The 18,260-nt window shown below is 45.2% G+C and overlaps 2 protein-coding genes across 2 annotated transcripts in view; both read right to left on the minus strand.

Annotated features, from left to right (window-relative positions):
- Nucleotides 1-233: 233 nt before the first annotated feature.
- LOC128053418 (RING finger protein 11-like) lies at nucleotides 234-665 on the minus strand. The gene has a single exon (XM_052645939.1). It carries the CDS (start codon nucleotides 663-665, stop codon nucleotides 234-236), a length of 432 nt encoding a protein of 143 aa, XP_052501899.1.
- A 10,988-nt stretch (nucleotides 666-11,653) lies between these two features.
- LOC128053429 (histone-lysine N-methyltransferase PRDM9-like) overlaps nucleotides 11,654-18,260 on the minus strand; it is a 93,172-nt gene continuing 86,565 nt past the window's right edge. The window contains exon 11 of the mRNA XM_052645949.1: nucleotides 11,654-12,409. Within this exon, the coding sequence (XP_052501909.1) occupies nucleotides 11,687-12,409 (723 nt within the window). The 3' untranslated portion in view covers nucleotides 11,654-11,686. The remainder of the gene's footprint in view (nucleotides 12,410-18,260) is intronic.

Below are 18,260 nucleotides of genomic sequence, written 5' to 3' on the forward strand. Positions count from 1 at the left end.
ACACAACAGGTAGAGCTGCTGAAACAGGGTGAGCAGCAGGAGAACAACGCTAAGACATCCTTACACCTCTCAGCACTTGGTCAGGGTTTACCTGCCCTTTCTCCCTATCTTTCTGAAACGCTAGAAACTGTTCCCGGACATCTGCAACATTCCAGGAACTTCTAATAAACCTTTGTGCTATCTGGGCACAATACAAGACATGGAAATCAGTAAAAATGATGGGTCCCTTGCAATCACCCCAGGGGTCCGGGCTCAAGAGCGTCCTGGAGCAAAGGCTTCGCGGCCTCCGCGGGCCCCCGGCAGAGCGGGCAGGTGAGGGACCGGCCCAGCCACTCGTTGATGCAGTCCAGGTGATAGACGTGCTTGCAGGGCAGAGGCCGGATGGGGTCCCCGGGCACCAAGTCGGTCAGACAGACCGCGCACTCGGCGCCCTTCGTTTCGCACCCTTCGCTTCTGTACACGCCTCGAGGCAGGCTCTGGATGAGGCGGATCCTCCGACGGAAGGTCAGCGGCGCTCCCGGCCGGGCCGCCCCCGCCCGGCGCCGCTCCGGACCCCGCGGTGCCCCCGCCCCCGGGCCGTGCCCGCCTCTCCGCTCGCGGAAGGGGGCCGGAAACCGAGGGACCAGGCGGTCGTCCCGGGTGCTGGAGGTGAGGCAGTTCCCCATCTTTCAGGCCTGGGGGTGAGGTCCCTGTCCCCCGCTGACAGCCGGCTCTGCAGGACACCTCCTGGTTCCCAGGTCTGGAGAAGAAGGACTCAAGTTACTTCGGTTTCTCCTTCCGGTGTCTCTAAACTGACAGGGAGAGAACTGTCGTCTGGACTCTAGCTAGACTGACGAGCTATCAGCTCCATTCTGTTGCTGTTTTAGTGGCTGTCTTCCGACTCCTTGCAACCCCATGAACTTTAACCCCCAGGCTCCTCTGTCCTTGGAATTCTCCCGGCAAGAATACTGGAGTGGGCTGCCATGCCCTCTTCCAGGGGATCTTCCCCACCCAGGGATCAAACCAGGTTTCCCGCATTGCAGGCAGATTCTTTACCATCTGAGCCACCAGGGAAGCCCGTGAATACTGGAGCGGGTAGCCTGTCCCTCCTCCAGGGGATCTTCCCACCCAGGGACTGAACCGCGGTCTCCCGCATTGCAGGCGGATTCTTTACCGTCTGAGCCACCAGGGAGTCTTGACTGCTCGCCAGGATCCAAATCTATAGAGAAGACGACAAAGCCAGTTCTCTGCTGGGGGTCACGGTCACCACGGAGTATCTCTCTAGAAACTAAGCCCCTTTCACACGGTGAGCTCTCCTTATATGCAGTTTAACCCCATCATTGATATAACCTCATCAGGTATGGAACCCCTTGGGTCACATAATCTCATCATGCAGGTAATCCAGGGCAGCCACCTGAGTACCCACCTGGATATCAGTCAGAACAAATCTAATCGACCCCACCTCTTTAATAACGTATTTCCCCCAGGCGCGGAACATGGCAATGATACAATTACGAGAAACGGGCGTTTCCTGGAATTCTGCTCCTTCAGCCTGCCAGACAGAGTGGCCTAACTGCTTTGTGAAGTTGCGTTGTCCTGATGCAGCTAGAGACTGTTACTAGTTCTTAGCAGCAGAACCGTCCGACTCCTCATTCCCAAGACAACAGCTAAGCTACCAGCATCCTCTGGCTCTGGAGCCCCCCATGTCGTACTCTGAGTCTGAGAAAACCATCCGGGGTGGGTCTCTTCAGGACACACTTAGCTGCTGTTCCTAAGGACCAGAATATTTTCCAAGCTTCAAAACGCTGCAGAATCCTGGAATAAATTATCTAGTTGTATAACTGATCTTCCTGTAATGTCATTTTTCAACTCATTTACTTTCCAATAATATTAAAAAATTTGGCAATCATAGGACACAGGTTAAATAATAAATCAAATTACCTTTGAAGAAAAATCAAGCTAGATCTTTTCATGTTCAGTTCAGTTCAGTTGCTCAGTCGTGTCCAACCTCACTCTTTGCGACTCCATGAACCGAAGCACGCCAGGTTTCCCTGTCCATCACCAACTCCCGGAGTCCACCCAAACCCATGTCCATTGAGTCGGTGATGCTATCCAACCATCTCATCCTCTGTCGTCCCCTTCTTCTCCTGCCCTCAATCTTTCCCAGCATCAGGGTCTTTTCCAATGAGTCAGCTCTTCGCATCAGGTGGCCAAAGTATTGGAGTTTCAGCTTCAACATCTGTCCTTCCAACTGGATCTCCTTGCAGTCCAAGGGACTCTCAAGAGTCTTCTCCAACACCACAGTTCAAAAGCATCAATTCTTCGGTGCTCAGCCTTCTTCACAGTCCAGATCTCACATCCATACATGACCATAGCCTTAACTAGATGGACCTTTGTTGGCAAAGTAATGTGTCTGCTTTTTAACATGCTGTCTAGGTTGGTCATAACTTTCTTTCCAAGGAGTAAGCGTCTTTTAATTTCATGGCTGCAGTCACCATCTGCAGTGATTTTGCAGCCCAGAAAAATAAAGTCTGACACTATTTCCACTGTTTCCCCATCTATTTCCCATGAAGTGATGGGACCAGATGCCATGATCTTCGTTTTCTGAATGTTGAGCTTTAAGCCAACTTTTTCACTCTCCTCTTTCACTTTCATCAAAAGGCTCTTTAGTTCCTCTTCACTTTCTGCCATAAGGGTGGTGTCATCTGCACATCTGAAGTTATTGATATTTCTCCTGGCAATCTTGATTCCAGCTTGTGCTTCTTCCAGCCCAGTGTTTCTCATGATGTACTCTGCATAGAAGTTAAATAAGCAGGGTGACAATATCCAGCCTTGATGTACTCTTTTTCCTATTTGGGACCAGTCTGTTGTTCCATATCCAATTCTAACTGTTTCTTCCTGACCTGCATATAGGTTTCTCAAGAGGCAGCTCAGGTGGTCTGGTATTCCCATCTCTTTCAGAATTTTCCACAAATTGTTGTGATCCACATAGTCAAAGGCTTTGGCATAGTCAATAAAGCAGAAATAGATGTTTTCTCTGGAATTCTCCCGCTTTTTTGATGATCCAGCAGATGTTGGCAATTTGATCTCTGGTTCTTCCGCCTTTTCTAAAACCAGCTTGAACATCTGGAAGTTCATGGTTCACATATTGCTGAAGCCTGGCTTGGAGAATTTGAAGTATTAATTTACTAGCCTGTGAGATGAGTGCAACTGTGCAGTAGTTTGAGCATTCTTCGGCATTGCCTTTCTTTGTGAGTGGAATGAAAACTGACCTTTTCCAGTCCTGTGACCACTGCTGAGTTTTCCAAATTTGCTGGCATATTGAGTGCAGCACTTTCACAGCATCACCTTTCAGGATTTGAAATAGCTCAACTGGAATGCCATCACCTCCACTAGCGTTGTTCATAGTGATGCTTCTTAAGACCCACTTGACTTCACAGTCCAGGATGTCTGGCTCTAGGTGAGTGATCACACCATCATGATTATCTGGGTCATGAAGCTCTTTTATTGTATAGTTCTTCTGTGTATTCTTGCCACCTCTTCTTAATATCTTCTGCTTCTGTTAGATTCATACCATTTCTGTCCTTTATTGAGCCCGTCTTTGCATGAAATGTTTCCTTGGTATCTCTAATTTTCTTGAAGAGATCTTTAGTCTTTCCCATTCTATTGTTTTCTTCTATTTCTTTGCATTGAACGCTGAAGAAGGCTTTCTTATATCTCTCCTTGCTAATCTTTGGAACTCTGCATTCAGATGCTTATATCTTTCCTTGCCTCCTTTGCTTTTCACTTCTCTTCTTTTCACAGCTATTTGTAAGGCCTCCCCAGACAGCCATTTTGCTCTTTTGCATTTCTTTTCCATGGGGATGGTCTTGATCCCTGTCTCCTGTACAATGTCATGAACCTCATTCCATAGTTCATCAGGCACTCTATCTATCAGATCTCGGCCCTTAAATCTATTTCTCACTTCCACTGTATAGTCATAAGGGATTTGATTTAGGTCATACCTGAATGGGCTAGTGCTTTTCCCTACTTTATTCAATTTAAGTCTGAATTTGGCAATAAGGAGTTCATGATCTGTGCCAGTCAGCTCCTGGTCTTGTTTTTGCTGACTAGAGCTTCTCCATCTTTGGCTGCAAAGAATATAATCAATCTGATTTCGGTGTTGACCATCTGGTGATGTCTATGTGTAGAGTCTTCTCTTGTGTTGTTGGAAGAGGCTGTTTGCTATGACCAATGTGTTCTCTTTCTCTTGCCATGCTTTATTCTGTACTCCAAGGCCAAATTTGCCTGTTACTCCAGGTGTTTCTTGACTTCCTACTTTTGCATTCCAGTTCCCTATAATGAAAAGGACATCTTTTGGGGGTGTTAGTTCTAGAAGGTCTTGTAGGTCTTCATAGATCTGTTCAACTTCAGGTTCTTCAGCATTACTGGTAGGGGCATAGACTTGGATTACTGTGATATTGAATGGTTTGCCTTGGAAATGAACAGAGATCATTTTGTGGTTTTTGAGACTGCATCCAAGTACTGCATTTTGGACTCTCTTGTTGACCATGATGGCTACTCCATTTCTTCTGAGGGATTCCTGCCCGCAGTAGTAGATATCATGATCATCTGAGTTAAATTCACCCATTCCAGTCCATTTTAGTTCACTGATTCCTAGAATGTCAACGTTCACCCTTGCCATCTCTTGTTTGACCACTTCCAATTTGCCTTGATTCATGGACCTGACATTCCAGGTTCCTATGCAATATTGCTCTTTGCAGCATGGAACCTTGCTTCTATCACCAGTCACATCCTCCACAACTGGGTATTGTTTTTGTTTTGTCTCCATCCCTTCATTTTTTCTGGAGTTATTTCTCCGCTGATATCCAGTAGCATATTGGGCACCTACTGACCTGGGGAGTTCATCTTTCAGTGTCCTATCTTTTTGCCTTTTCATACTGTTCATGGGTTTCTCAAGGCAAGAATACTGAAGTGGTTTGCCATTCCGTTCTCCAGTGGACCACATTCTGTCAGACCTTTCCACCAAGACCTGTCCATCTTGGGTGGCCCTACATGGCATGGCTTAGCTTCATTGAGTTAGACAAGGCTGTGGTCCATGTGATCAGATTGGCTAGTTGTCTGTGATTGTGGTTTCAGTGTGTCTGCCCTCTGATGCCCTCATGCAACACCTACCATCTTACTTGGATTTCTCTTACCTTGGATGTGGGTATCTCTTCACGGCTGCTCCAGCAAAGTGCAGCCGCTGCTCCTTACCTTGGACGTGGGGTACCTCCTCTCGGCCATGCTTGTGTGCCGTCACGGGCGCCCGCGTTTGCTAGCTTGCTAGCGCTTTTCATTTTAGATACAGATATTTGATTCCAGGCAGATCATTTTATAAAACCCTGTAGGGTGTATTGTATTCATAGCAATCATTTCATGTCATCTGTGCTCAACAAACATGGTTTGCTTTTACGTTCCTGTGTCTTTACAGCCTGACTGAAGCTGTAGCATTCATGAGGCAAATGATGTTTTTTTCCAGAAATTAATATATAAGCCAGAAGACTCTGAACAAGGCCCGTGCCATTTAAGGAGAATTAGCCTGAAATATAGGAAGGACAGATTTTCAATTACTTTGTAGTTTAAAGGCTAGTTTAAAAGAGAAAATTTAAGGAAACAAAAATACCCTCTAGACATGATTCTGAAGGAAAACATTTGTGGAGCTGGGGAAATAACATAATAAACACATAGTAGTAAAATTAGTAAAATTTTATTTCAGCAGTTGGAAATAGGACTAAAGTTTTACAGGGCCCCGCCCCCCGCCCCCCCCCCCCCCCCGCCGCCATGGTGTCAGAACTTGGGTAAAGTGGCAGCGGTGAACAGAACTGCTGTGCCTGGGAGCTGAGGGCAGGCTGGGGGTGTGGGGGCGGGGCTGCAGGGCAGAGGTGGGGGTGCTGGCCTAGGGAGGGCAGCAGGACCGGATTCTGGGCCCCAGAGTCACGACGGGTCCAAAGGGTCTCTGTCAAAGGCACGTGGAAACCACTGGGTGAATTAATGATATAACTGCATTTGGTTTTGTGAATGAGATTGTCCCTTTGGAATGGAGTGAATGATTTCAGTTCAGTTCAGTTCAGTCACTCAGTCGTGTCCGACTCTTTGCAACCTCATGGACTGCAGCACACCAGGCTTCCCTTTCCATCACCAACTCCCTGAGCTTGCTCAAACTCATATCCATTGAGTCGGTGATGCCAGCCAACCATCTCATCCTCTGTCGCCCCCTTCTCCTCCCGCCTTCAATCTTTCCCAGCATCAGGGTCTTTTCAAATGAGTCAGCTCTTCACAGCAGGTGGCCAAATACTGGAGTTTCAGCTTCAGCATCGGTTCTCCCAATGAATATTCAGGACTGATTTCCTTTGGGATTGATCTCCTTGCAGTCCAAGGGACTCTCAAGAGTTTTTTTTCCAACACCACAGTTCAAAAACATCAATTCTTTGGTGCTCAGCTTTCTGTATAGTCCAAATCTCACATCCATATATGACCACTGGAAAAACCATAGCTTTGACTATATAACCTTTGTTGGAAGAGTAATGTCTCTGCTTTTTACTATGCTGTCTAGGTTGGTCATAGCTTTTCTTCAAAGGAGTAAGCGTCTTTTAATTTCATGGCTGCAGTCACCATCTGCAGTGATTTTGGAGCCCAGAAAAATAAACTCAGCCACTGTTTCCCCATCTATTTGCCATGAAGTGATGGGACCAGATGCCATGATCTTCATTTTCTGAATGTTGAGTTTTAAGCCAGCTTTTTCACTCCCTTTCATTTTCATCAAGAGGCTCTTCAGTTCTTCACTTCCTTCCATAAGGGTGGTGTCATCTGCATATCTGAGATTATTGATATTTCTCCCGGCAATCTTGATTCCAGCTTGTGCTTCATCCAGCCCAGCATTTTGCGTGATGTACTCTGCATATAAGTTAAATAAGCAGGGTGACAATATACAGCCTTGACATACTCCTTTCCCAATTTGGAACCAGTCTGTTGTTACATGTCCAGTTCTAACTGTTGCTTCCTGACCTGCATACAGGTTTCTCAGGAGGCAGCTCAGGTGGCCTGGTATTCCCATCTCTTGAAGAACTTTCCACAGTTTGTTGTGATCCATACAGCCTTTGATTACACCAAAGGCTTTGGTGTAGTCAATAAAGCAGAAGTAGATGTTTTTCTGGAACTCTCTTGCTCTTTTGATGATCCAACAGATGTTGGCAATTTGACGTTTGGTTCCTCTGCTTTATCTAAATCCAGCTTCAATTCTAAATCCAGCTAAATCTGGAAGTTCTTTGTTCACGTATTGTTGAAGCCTCGCTTGGAGAATTTTGAGCATTACTTTGCTGGTTTGTGAGATGAGTATAATTAATTGTGAATTAATTCAATAGAGTAGTGTTGTATTTTAAGAAACATATGACAGACAATATTAGGGAGGCAATGGATGGATGAGAAAAAGGAAAGTAGAACCGACAAAGTGATTTTTTTTCCTGATGTTACCGACCGTGAATGAGACAGTGCTAGGCATTGCTGTGGGTGCTGGGTATAAAGTGGTGGAAAAGTTGTAGTTTTTAACTTTTGATGTATTTAAAATCTAAATAAACTGCTATTAAACTACAAATTACATTAGTGTGTTAGCCTAAAGTACATTTTCAAAGAGAACTAAATTCTTCACCTGATTAGGCTTCGGGCCAGCGTAGCAGAACCTGTCTGGGGATGTGTTACCTGGAGCGCGTCAGTGCCTGGTCAGAGCAGTGCTGTGTGGCGGGGGTGACCCGGAGGGGTGGGAGTGGGGGAGCCTCCTCCCCAGGGGAGGGGTTCTGTACCAGGGCTGCTGCCCTGACCCTGGTGACTGCTGAGGCCACTGGGTGGAGGACCAGGGGGTCAGGTCCTCTTGCTGATCTCGTGGCCTGTGTCCACTCAGGCGATCAATCACACACAGGGCCCATGAAGTTCCCACCCTCACTGCAGCCCTCAATCTCCTCCCCCATCTCCCTCCTCCCCCACCCCCCAGACACAGTCCTCCCCACTCCCGCCAATCCTTCTAGAAGTTGTTCTATCTGCCTTTAGTTCTCTAGGGTTTGGGGGTTGGGGACTGCTTAGAGTTCAAGCATCCCCACACCCCGCTGTCTTCCTCGGTCTTCCCTGCCCCTCAGAGAAGTGGCCAGAGAGCCTTGTACTGACCCCACGAGGAGGGTTGGGAGGGGCTTGCAGCCTGGTTGTGTCCCATCCCCAGGAAACACAGTGTAAACAGAACCAGGATGCCTGCTCTTTAAGTGTCAGGACCACCCCCTTCACCTCGCCAGCCACAGGAACACATACAGCCCCTTCTCCACTGCATCCATTCAGTCTTCAATTAACAGCCTCCTCTGGCTGTAGGGCCCCCTGCTGTCCAAGGAAACCCCTTGGCAGGGGTTGAAGGCCAAGGCCCTTTCTCTCCCACCCAGCACCTCAGAATGTGTGGAGCTGGGACACCCCCAGGTGCCCATCTCTGCGTGATGAGAGGAGATAGAGCACAGTACCTGAGCACAAAGAGGTGGCCAGAAGCCACTTACAGGCTTGGAGCCTGGATCAGACCTCTGAGCCCACCCAACCCCCCGGCTCACCCCCGCCACACAGCACTGCTCTGACCAGGCACTGACGCGCTCCAGGTAACACATCCCGTCAGGTTCCACTACGCTGGCCCGAAGCCTAATCAGGCAAAGAATTTAGTTCTCCTTGAACTAAACCAGTAGCCCCGTTTCCCAGTCCAAGCTCGCTCTGACCCACAGCTCAGAGACGTGGGGGAGCAGGTTTGAAGAGATGAAAGCGGAAAGGGAGATCATAGTTTAATTACGTGGCAACAACAGGAGCCCAGTCAGTCAGGGAGGCAGCTAATGAGGAGCTGGGAGGTCGGGGTGCCCGAGGAGAGTGGGGCCAGGACAGTCAGAGCGAGCGGGCAGAGCATCCATGGCAGGAGCTCACTCCCAGTGGAGGCGTGGTGACATCACCACTGCAGAGGTGAAGGCAGAGCTTGGCCGGTCCAGAAGGGAAGGTCTTTATTTACGAAACAAACCATTGCCTGGCGGCACAGTAACTCTAATTCCCCACGACAACCTCCTGTGAAATACCAACGTTTCTCTGTCCCGCAAATGTGACCTCAGAGGAAGAGTCCAAATTAGCAAAATTTCACTCTGAGAGAGAGATGCCCAGGGTGTGGATCTGGGTTCTGACCCCGGGGTCTGGGTTCTCCCTTATCCTCCTCCTCACTTGTGAACGAGCACCCTCATTTACAGCGTGCCTGCAAAGGGAGACACCGTTTGGTTATTAAAGGGTGCTGCTTGAGGATGAATTGCTTTTATCTAGAATATGCCTCAGCTGCTTCAAGGCACGTGCTCAGTGTGGGTGTCATCTGGACCAAGACTTTTAAAACTAAGCATAGAACAAAACTACCTTTCCCATTTGGAGGGGCCACATGGCTATGCGAACTGGGCTTGGAGAATGAACAGAACACTGTAGAGAACTGAGGAGCTGGGACTGGGTGGGAGAATTAGGGCAAATGAAATTTTGGCCATCCTTTCCTGGATATGCTGTGCATCAGGGACTAGAAGCATCTTCCGTGTCTACTTCATGGGTAGGTCAGCTCCTCCCTTCTACCCACTGCTGCCAAGCAACATGTGGGTTTCATTAGCCAAGGAACACTCTGAAGGACAGAAAAACCAGTCTATGGGTTCCATGCTTAGAGACCTTGAGTTCCCAGTGTTTTACTGGACAGCAGATGACCATCACATCCACATGGTGAATTTGTCCTTATGTATATGGTTGTGTCACAGCAAGGAGGTATGTTGAAAGATGTGTTTTCAATTCCCAAAAGTGACCAGTTAAGACTGATCTTGCCTTAGAGAGCTCAGATGAGAAAAGCAGGAGTAAGGAGGGCTTCTTAGGAAGCATCTTCTCTTTTGGTTGGTGTGTTCTCTCCCTAAAGTGTCCTTTTTCCCCAAGGCCTGCTAATCTCTCTCCTGAATCTTGCCTCACATCTCTGCTCAGTCACTCATGGCCTCCCCTGAGCCCTCTTCCATCTCAAGGTACACTCTTTTCATAAGGAATTCTTAGTGGCCATTAACGAGCAGAATGATTTATCTGCAGATGTCCAAGTTTTCCTCTGCTTTGGGCAAGCTGGAGTTCGTTTGCTGATTCAAACTAGGGTGTATTCACATTTTGATACAGTTTGGCAAGCTTTGTTGTTGCCAAGTTGCGTCAAGACTCTTTGGGATCCCATGGACTGCAGCATGCCAGGTTTCCCTGTCCCCTCACCATCTCCTGGAGTTGGCTCAAGTTCACGTCCATTGAATCGGTTAGCTACCCCCTGCCTAAAGCTTTTCTCATCCACAACCAGGAGGTGGGCTTTTCACTCAGCTTTAAACAGGACTTTACATTCCCTTTTATGCATGTGAAAAGATGAATATGGTTTTCCTGTTTCCATGTCACTGCTGACTGAATAAAAGTTATTAATGCATTTTACTTGACATGTAAACTAACTTTCCTACTTGACCAATTTTCATGTAACTTCACATACTGTTTTATATTCTGTAGTTTTATTGTGTACACACACATACATACATGAACACATGCACTGATTTATCTTATATTTTTTATAAAATAAAATAAAATAAAACCTTTCCTTCATCCTATCTCCCTTTATTTTGGAATGCTTCCTCTATTTGATCATTATAAGGCATTTCCTGCACTTTAGTCTGGGTATTATATTGTATGACATATTTACAAATGTTACATATCCTCTTGATGAACTCAGTGTTGAATTAGTCCCTGTCTGATGTAAACATGGCTACCTCTGTTCTTATGATTTCCATTTATGTGGAGTATGTTTTCCATCCCTTCGAGCCCGTATCTGTGTCCCAGAAAAACATGGGATAAATTAATTACAAACATCTGTGTTGTTTTGCCACCTGTGAAACACAGGTACTAGACATGTTCAAATGGGCACCAAGGCCCAGGCCTTCTTGTTACCCTGGCAGAAGGAAGCTCCACCTTCCCCTCTCTGAGCCTTCTGTTTGTGTATGGGAGGGGCTGGGACTCCTGGGTCCCACTCCCAGCTGGGGCTCTGTGAATTCATGGCTGTTGACAGGGCAGCATGGGCAAGATCGGGGACCACGGCTGCTTCTGCTCTCCCTGCTTTCTGGGTGTTTCATGCATCACGAGGAGGGCAGCCCTTTTGTCATCACATGAATTACTGTGTGTCAGGCATTCCAGAAGGGGACACTCCAAATGCCTTCCATCTTTTTCATGTCCTAGTTTGTTTCCACTAGCAGTTACCTGACACTGAGTCTTCAGATGCGTGCCAAGAGTGGTGCTACGGTAAACAAGTGCACAGTGGTTACAGGTCTAGTTTCTCTCCTCTGTGGTTTACTTATTTGAAGGATAACTTATAACCGAAGGTATTTCTACACTAATTACAGGTATACTACTGGAATTTCTCTGAAATGTGATTCATCTGTTTCACAGTCACAGCTGAGGATGAAGATCCCTCCACATTCATTCCATTCAGTTTGTTCTCCCGAGTCCACTGCTAAAGGCTGTGTTACACAGGTGACATGCACATGGATTCTGTCTACTGTGAATTAACTTAGTTAATAAGGATGCATAAAGACTCTTATACATTGAAAATAAACACAGTATTTCTTCATTGTGTGAGTCCTCAAGAGTGTTTATACTTTGAAGGTGTGGGTGGTGAATCTTCATTTATTACCTTTACAGCATGAGTTCTCTCGTGTTGTCTGAGATTAAAATATTTACTGAAGGCTTTTCCACATAGGTAACATTTATATGGTTTCTCTCCAGTGTGAATTCTCTTATGCAATCTAAAGTTATAACTCCTATTGAAGGCTTTACCACATATATTGCATTCATACGGTTTCTCACCTGTGTGAGTTCTTTCATGTCGTCTAAGGACAGAGGAGTGATTGAAGGTTTTCCCACATAGGTGACATTCATATGGTTTCTCTCCAGTGTGAGTTCTTTCATGCCGCTTAAGGACAGAAGAATCAGTGAAGGCTTTCCAACACAGGTGACATTCATATGGCTTCTCTCCAGTGTGAGTCCTCTCATGTCGTCTAAGGACAGAAGACTCAGTGAAGGCTTTTCCACACAGATGGCATTCATACGGCTTCTCTCCAGTGTGAGTCCTCTCATGTTTTCTCAGGTGAGAACAGTGAGTGAAGGCCTTCCCACACAGGTGACACCCATATGGCTTCTCTCCATTGTGAGTCCTCTCATGTTGTCTAAGGTAAGAAGCTTTACTGAAAGTCTTCCCACACAGGTGGCATCCATATGGTTTCTCCCCAAAGTGAGTTCTCTCGTGTTGTCTAAGGTCAGAACAATGAACAAAGGCTTTCCCACACAGATGACATTCATTTGGTTTCTCTCTGGTGTGAATCACCTCATGTCGCCTAAGATTATAACTTTTACTGAAGGCTTTGCCACACAGATGACATCCATATAATTTCTCTCCAGTGTGAATTCTTTCATGTTTTCTAAGGTCAGAACAATGAGTGAAGGATTTTCCACAAAGATGACATCTATGTGGTTTCACTCCAGTGTGAATCATCTCATGTCGTCTAAGGTTAGAACTTTTACTGAAGGCTTTCCTACATACATGACATTCAAATGTTTTCTCTCCAGTCTGAGTATTATTGTGTTGTCTATGGGCAGAACCTTGAATAAAGGTAATCCGTCTTTGATGACATTCATATGATTTACTTCTAGAACGAATCTGCTTCTGTATATTAAAGGATGGCAAGTAACTGATGGCTTTTCCAACATCTTGGCTAATAAAGGGTTTCTTTCCCACTTGAGGTATTACATACTGAGTCAATGGTAAGATTTCAGTAAATTTTTCTCTGAAATTGTTGCATTCCAAAGGATCCTCTTGAGTGTGAGACCTCTGCTTTTTGAAATGAAATGAGAGATTGTTACAAGTTTGCCAAAGTTATTCATTCCTTCCTTTCTCTACATATAAATTCTAGGGTAATCATTCAGTGATGGACTCCAGTTAAAATTGCTTCTATATTTTTAATATTTAATAAACATGAGGTATTACTCTCTTGCAAGCATAGATTTACCTTTTGTAATATCCCAACTGCAGAGATACCTATTTAATTTTAAAGACATTATTATGTTTCAGTGTTTAGGAATATAACCCATAATTACATAACTATCTGTTTATAAGACTATAAACTGTTTATAGTTCTGACTATCGGTTAATCTTTTCTTCCTTAAAACCAGACTAACTAAAACTTTCTCCTATGGAAGTCCATGATCCCAACTTTAGTTAAATCAGGTACATATGCCAAATTTCCAACTTATTCAAGTCCCAGGTCTTCATCTGGAGGAACATGTTTATGCTTGTGAAGCTTACCACTGCACGACGTAGAGGGGCGTCCTTCTTGCAGGTATGCTGCATAGATGACATTTTCTGTTTTTTCAGATCATCTTCTCTATCTGAAATGACTAGAAAAAAATAAATTACTATAATGGTAAAAATGGTATCACTGGAAGTAAAATGTTGAAGTGACTCAATGCTCACTTGTGTCTGTTTCAAATACTGACACACAGACGGGGAAGAATGTCAAATTAGGGAATACTCTAAACAGAGAAGAAACAGATAACAACTGTCCTTCTCAGGACTGAATTATGAGGAAGATAAAATGAATATGGCAAGTTGGGGAAGAAAAGAGAAGATCCTATTCATAGAACAGGACCATGAAAAGGGATGTTTTGTGAATGTTTATTAATTCCAGTGGGTACACAAATTTCACCTTGTGTAAAGCCAAGGACAATGGCAGAAAGCCTTGTGAATAGAAAATTGATGCCTTCAACATATGATAACATCTGAAAAATGTTTCCCCATGACACTGTCTAAATTTTAAAAACAGCCTACAATGCAGGAGACCCCAGTTCGATCCCTGGGTCAGAAAGATCCCCTGAAGAAGGGATAGGCTACCCAACAGTTTTCTTGGGCTTCCCTGGTGGCTCAGACAGTAAAGAATTCACCTGCAATGTGGAAGACTTGGGTTCGATCCCTGGGTTGGGAAGATTCCCTGGAGAAGGGATCGGCTACCCACTTCAGTATTCTTGCCTGGAGAATTCCATGGACAGAGGAGCTTGGCAGGCTACAATCCATGGGGCCACCAAGAGTCAGACATGACTGATCAACTTTCACTTGATTCCTTAGGGCCTAGTCACTCACTGACCAGGCTCCTCCTCCTATTGAAGTACAGGTTCTTGGAGCTCACCTGGACTCTGACTTTGTAGGAAGCCTAACCCTTCTTTTGACAGTTGCTCTCCTTGCTCCAAATGGGAAATCCCATCTGATTTGTAAAGCTGATTACCTGTTGGTAGGAGAAAGATATGCGGATTCTGAGTTCCACGCTCATAACAGTGCATGATCACAGAGCAGACTAGTGAGGAAGAACACAATAACCTCTAAAGGTCAGAACAGAGAAGAGTATGTTGAAAACAACATGTACAGGCTTTGACTAGCAAAATGATGACTCTTCAGCTTGTTCCCAAAGACATTAAGGACCTATCACTGCTAATGCCCATGCCCAAGTTCAAAGACAGATTATGGAATCGTCAATATTTTCATTTCACAGTGCTTTAATACTATATCCCCAAAGAATCCAATACATACAACTTCCACCAGAAAAATCTAAGTTCTATGTGGAAAACAATATATCTATTATTTTTAACACTGTGATCTGATCAAACCACAGTCCTTGCTGTAAAATAAATTTTAAGAAATCAACACATTTGTTTACCCATACAAAAATAGTGAGTTCCCACCACTGCCTGAGCATCAGACTGAGTAGCAACCAAGACCCAAAGTTGTGTAAGGAAGGTTACAGTGTAGTGGGATCGACAAACTATATCTAAATAGTGACATGAGTGAAAGTCACTCAGTCATGCGGAGAAGGCACTGGCACCCCACGCCAGTACTCTTGCCTGGAAAATCCCATGGATGGAGAAGCTTGGTAGGCTGCAGTTCATGGGTTTGCTAAGAGTCGGACACGACTGAGCGACTTCACTTTTTCACTTTCATGCATTGGAAAAGGAAATGGCAACCCACTCGTGTTCTTGCATGGAGAATCCCAGGGATGGGGGAGCCTGGTGGGCTGCAGTCTATGGGGCTGCATAGAGTCAGACACGACTGAAGCGACTTAGCAGCAGCAGCAGCAGCACTCAGTCATCTCTGACTCTTTGTGACCCCATGGACTATACAGTCCATGGAATTCTCCAGGCTGATACTGGAGTGGGTAGCCTTTCCCTTCTCCAGGGATCTTCCCAACTCAGGGATCAAACCCAGGTCTCCTGCATTGCAGGTGGATTCTTTACCAGGGGAGCCACCAGGGAAGCCCCCCAAAACATAAGAACTAAAGAAAATTTTGATAAGGTAGTTGTGAGAGTTATGGTGAAGAGTCAAAGCAGAATCTGGAGTGAGAAATGGGAGTTTTCCTCCACCCCTGCTGACTGAGCACACACACACATCATTAAGGAGTAGCTGGCTAACCAACTGAGGCCAGATGACTGATGTTCTCCAGCATCACATCTCTGAACAGCTTTCTCTGGGAGGTGTCCAGGAGGGCCCACTCTTCCTGGGTGAAGTCCACAGCTACATCTTCGAAGGTCACTGATTCCTAAAACATCACAGACATCGCTTTAGACACGGCCATCTCTGCCAGGGGAGGACAGTACAGGTATAAGGCACTAAGGAAATGGCAGCTGAGTGTACAGAATCTCAAACAGTATTTTGGGTCCAATCAAATCATTCTCATTGTTGACATGAACCTCTGACTTTCAGACAAACCTACGAAGACCACACACTCTGAATACAGAAAACTTCATAAAAAGACAATGCAAGGTATGGTGTAACAAACTGTGGAGATTTCCCAATAGATTTGTAATTACAACTTCCAAATCATGCTTATAAAATTTCCACTTGAAAACTGAACAGTCTTCAATTCAATTTCAAGTAAATCTAAGACTCATCACAAGGGATGACATATCCATGATATGCCCCTTTTAAAACACGACCGTGGTTAGATTATTCCTCCACATGGCCTCAGTTTCTTCATCAGTGAAATGGTTTTTAATAACCTGTCATCAGTTCTGAAAGATCTAATGACTTAATGTGTGAAGTGCTAACTATCTAGCAGCCATTTCTTAAATATAACTTTTAGGTTTATTAGTCAGGAAACGGCAGAGAATACTGAAGCAACATCCAGAATTCTGCCTAACTGACTAGCATTCATACAGGTCTTGGGATCAGCAGGTACAACCTTTCATCTTACAAAGCTGAGGTGTTTGCTATTAAGGGTAAATGAGTCAGCAGCTCACACCACAGGTCTGAGACTTCTGCACAGAAGGACAGTCTTATCCTGACCCCTCCTATATCTGAGGTCTCCCTTTCTCAATGATCCCGGGACCTCCAAATATCAGTCATTATTGTCCCTTTTGTTTCTTTGTCTTGTCTTTCTACTCAAGTACATCCGAAGCCACCTGACTGCCCTGGCCTCTTCCATTCATGGAAAACTTCCTCAGGGTTTAAAGTAGTACTCTACTTCCTATATTCTTTCTTCTGAATCACAGCTCAAATTAAGAAAACACTACTCCTTATATACTGTTTCCAGTTATGAAATGTGAAAAAGCAGAAATTACAAAGAGGGAAAAATTTATGACTTGGGACATTGGTAATAATGAAAGTTTAGTTTTCTTTTTTAGAAGATTTTGAAAAGCACAAATATATTTTATCAAAATTTTAAGAAATTTAAATTTGAAAAAAATGTAACTTAATGACTCCTCATTGCCTTCTCCTGCATAATCCTTTGTTTTCTCTCAGCACTAGCCAGCACTCCCTTAGCACCTGTGACACTGGACTTCCCGATGCTGTCTGTGGGAACATCTGCCTCTCCCGTGGGTGTGCTGTGATGTTTTCCTCCTTACTCACCTCCACTGCCTGTATTCACCTCAATCCTAAGCTCATCACAGTTACTAAAATGGTTATAGTAACAATCTTTTTTTTTTGCCAAGTGGGCCGGGAGATGGTGATGAACAGGGAGGCCTGGCGTGCTGCGTTTCATGGGGTCGCAAAGAGTCGGACACGACTGAGCGACTGAACTGAACTGAACTGGGCCATGGGCTGCATAAAGAAAAGAAAACCTCTCATCTCTTCTTGAATACACGGCATTAATAAAGACTGGAATATCTTACTATAATGTTGGGAAGGAATGACCATTTGATGAGTCCTTGACCCAACATGACCATTCCAGAATTTTGGGGAACTTAACGAAGCTCAGATCCTTGAACAACCTCTCAAGTGCACTTAGAACATGTGTGCCAGTAGGAGAATTATGTCCATACACTGGCAATAGGGCTTCCCAGAAGGCTCAGTGGTGAAGAATCCATTTGCTAATGTGGGAGACTCGGGTTGGACCCGAGTCAGGAGGATCCCCTGGAGAAGGAAATGGCAACCCACTCCAGAATTCTTGCCTGGGAAATCCCATGGACAGAGGAGCTTGGTGGGCTACAGCCCATGGGGTTCCAAAGAGCTGGACAAAACTGAGCATATACCCCACCACCAGCACTGGCAATAGAGATTAGAAAGCAATTTCTACTGCTATTTTCAGCAGAAAGAGTAATTTCCTACCCACCTGAGATTCCATTGTAACTAGTTCAGCTGCCAACTGTCTTCTGGGTTTTCACTTACACACAGTCCAAGCAACAGGAAGCAGAGCTGAGGAAGAAGAAAAAAGTCATGAGACTCTTAGCTGTCTGCAATCTCCACATTCACTTGTCATGAAGCCCCAACCCTTCACCTGGAAGTAGCTCCCAGGACAACCAAAAGAAACATGCAGTGTGCTCCACGAGAAATATGGGTAGAGCTCTCCTAGGATCAAAAGTAAGAAGGAGTGGCTATTGTTCTTAGTAAAGAAGGCATAAAAGTGAACGTCACTCAGTCGTGTCCGACTCTTTGCGACTCCATGGACTATACAGTCCACGGAATTCTCCAGGCTAGAATACTGGAGTGGGTACCCTAGCCCTTCTCCAGCAGATCTCCCTGACCCAGGAATCAAACCAGAGTCTCCTGCATACCAGGTGGATTCTTTACCAATTGAGCTATCAGGGAAGCCCAAAGAAGGTATAAACACCTTCAGTTTAGAGTAGAATGTGGACACCACTGAGTTTGGTATGCTAATTCACTCACGAAGTGTGTG

This window comes from Budorcas taxicolor, chromosome 1 (genome assembly GCF_023091745.1).
Source record: "Budorcas taxicolor isolate Tak-1 chromosome 1, Takin1.1, whole genome shotgun sequence".
Taxonomy (NCBI): Eukaryota; Metazoa; Chordata; class Mammalia; order Artiodactyla; family Bovidae; genus Budorcas; species Budorcas taxicolor.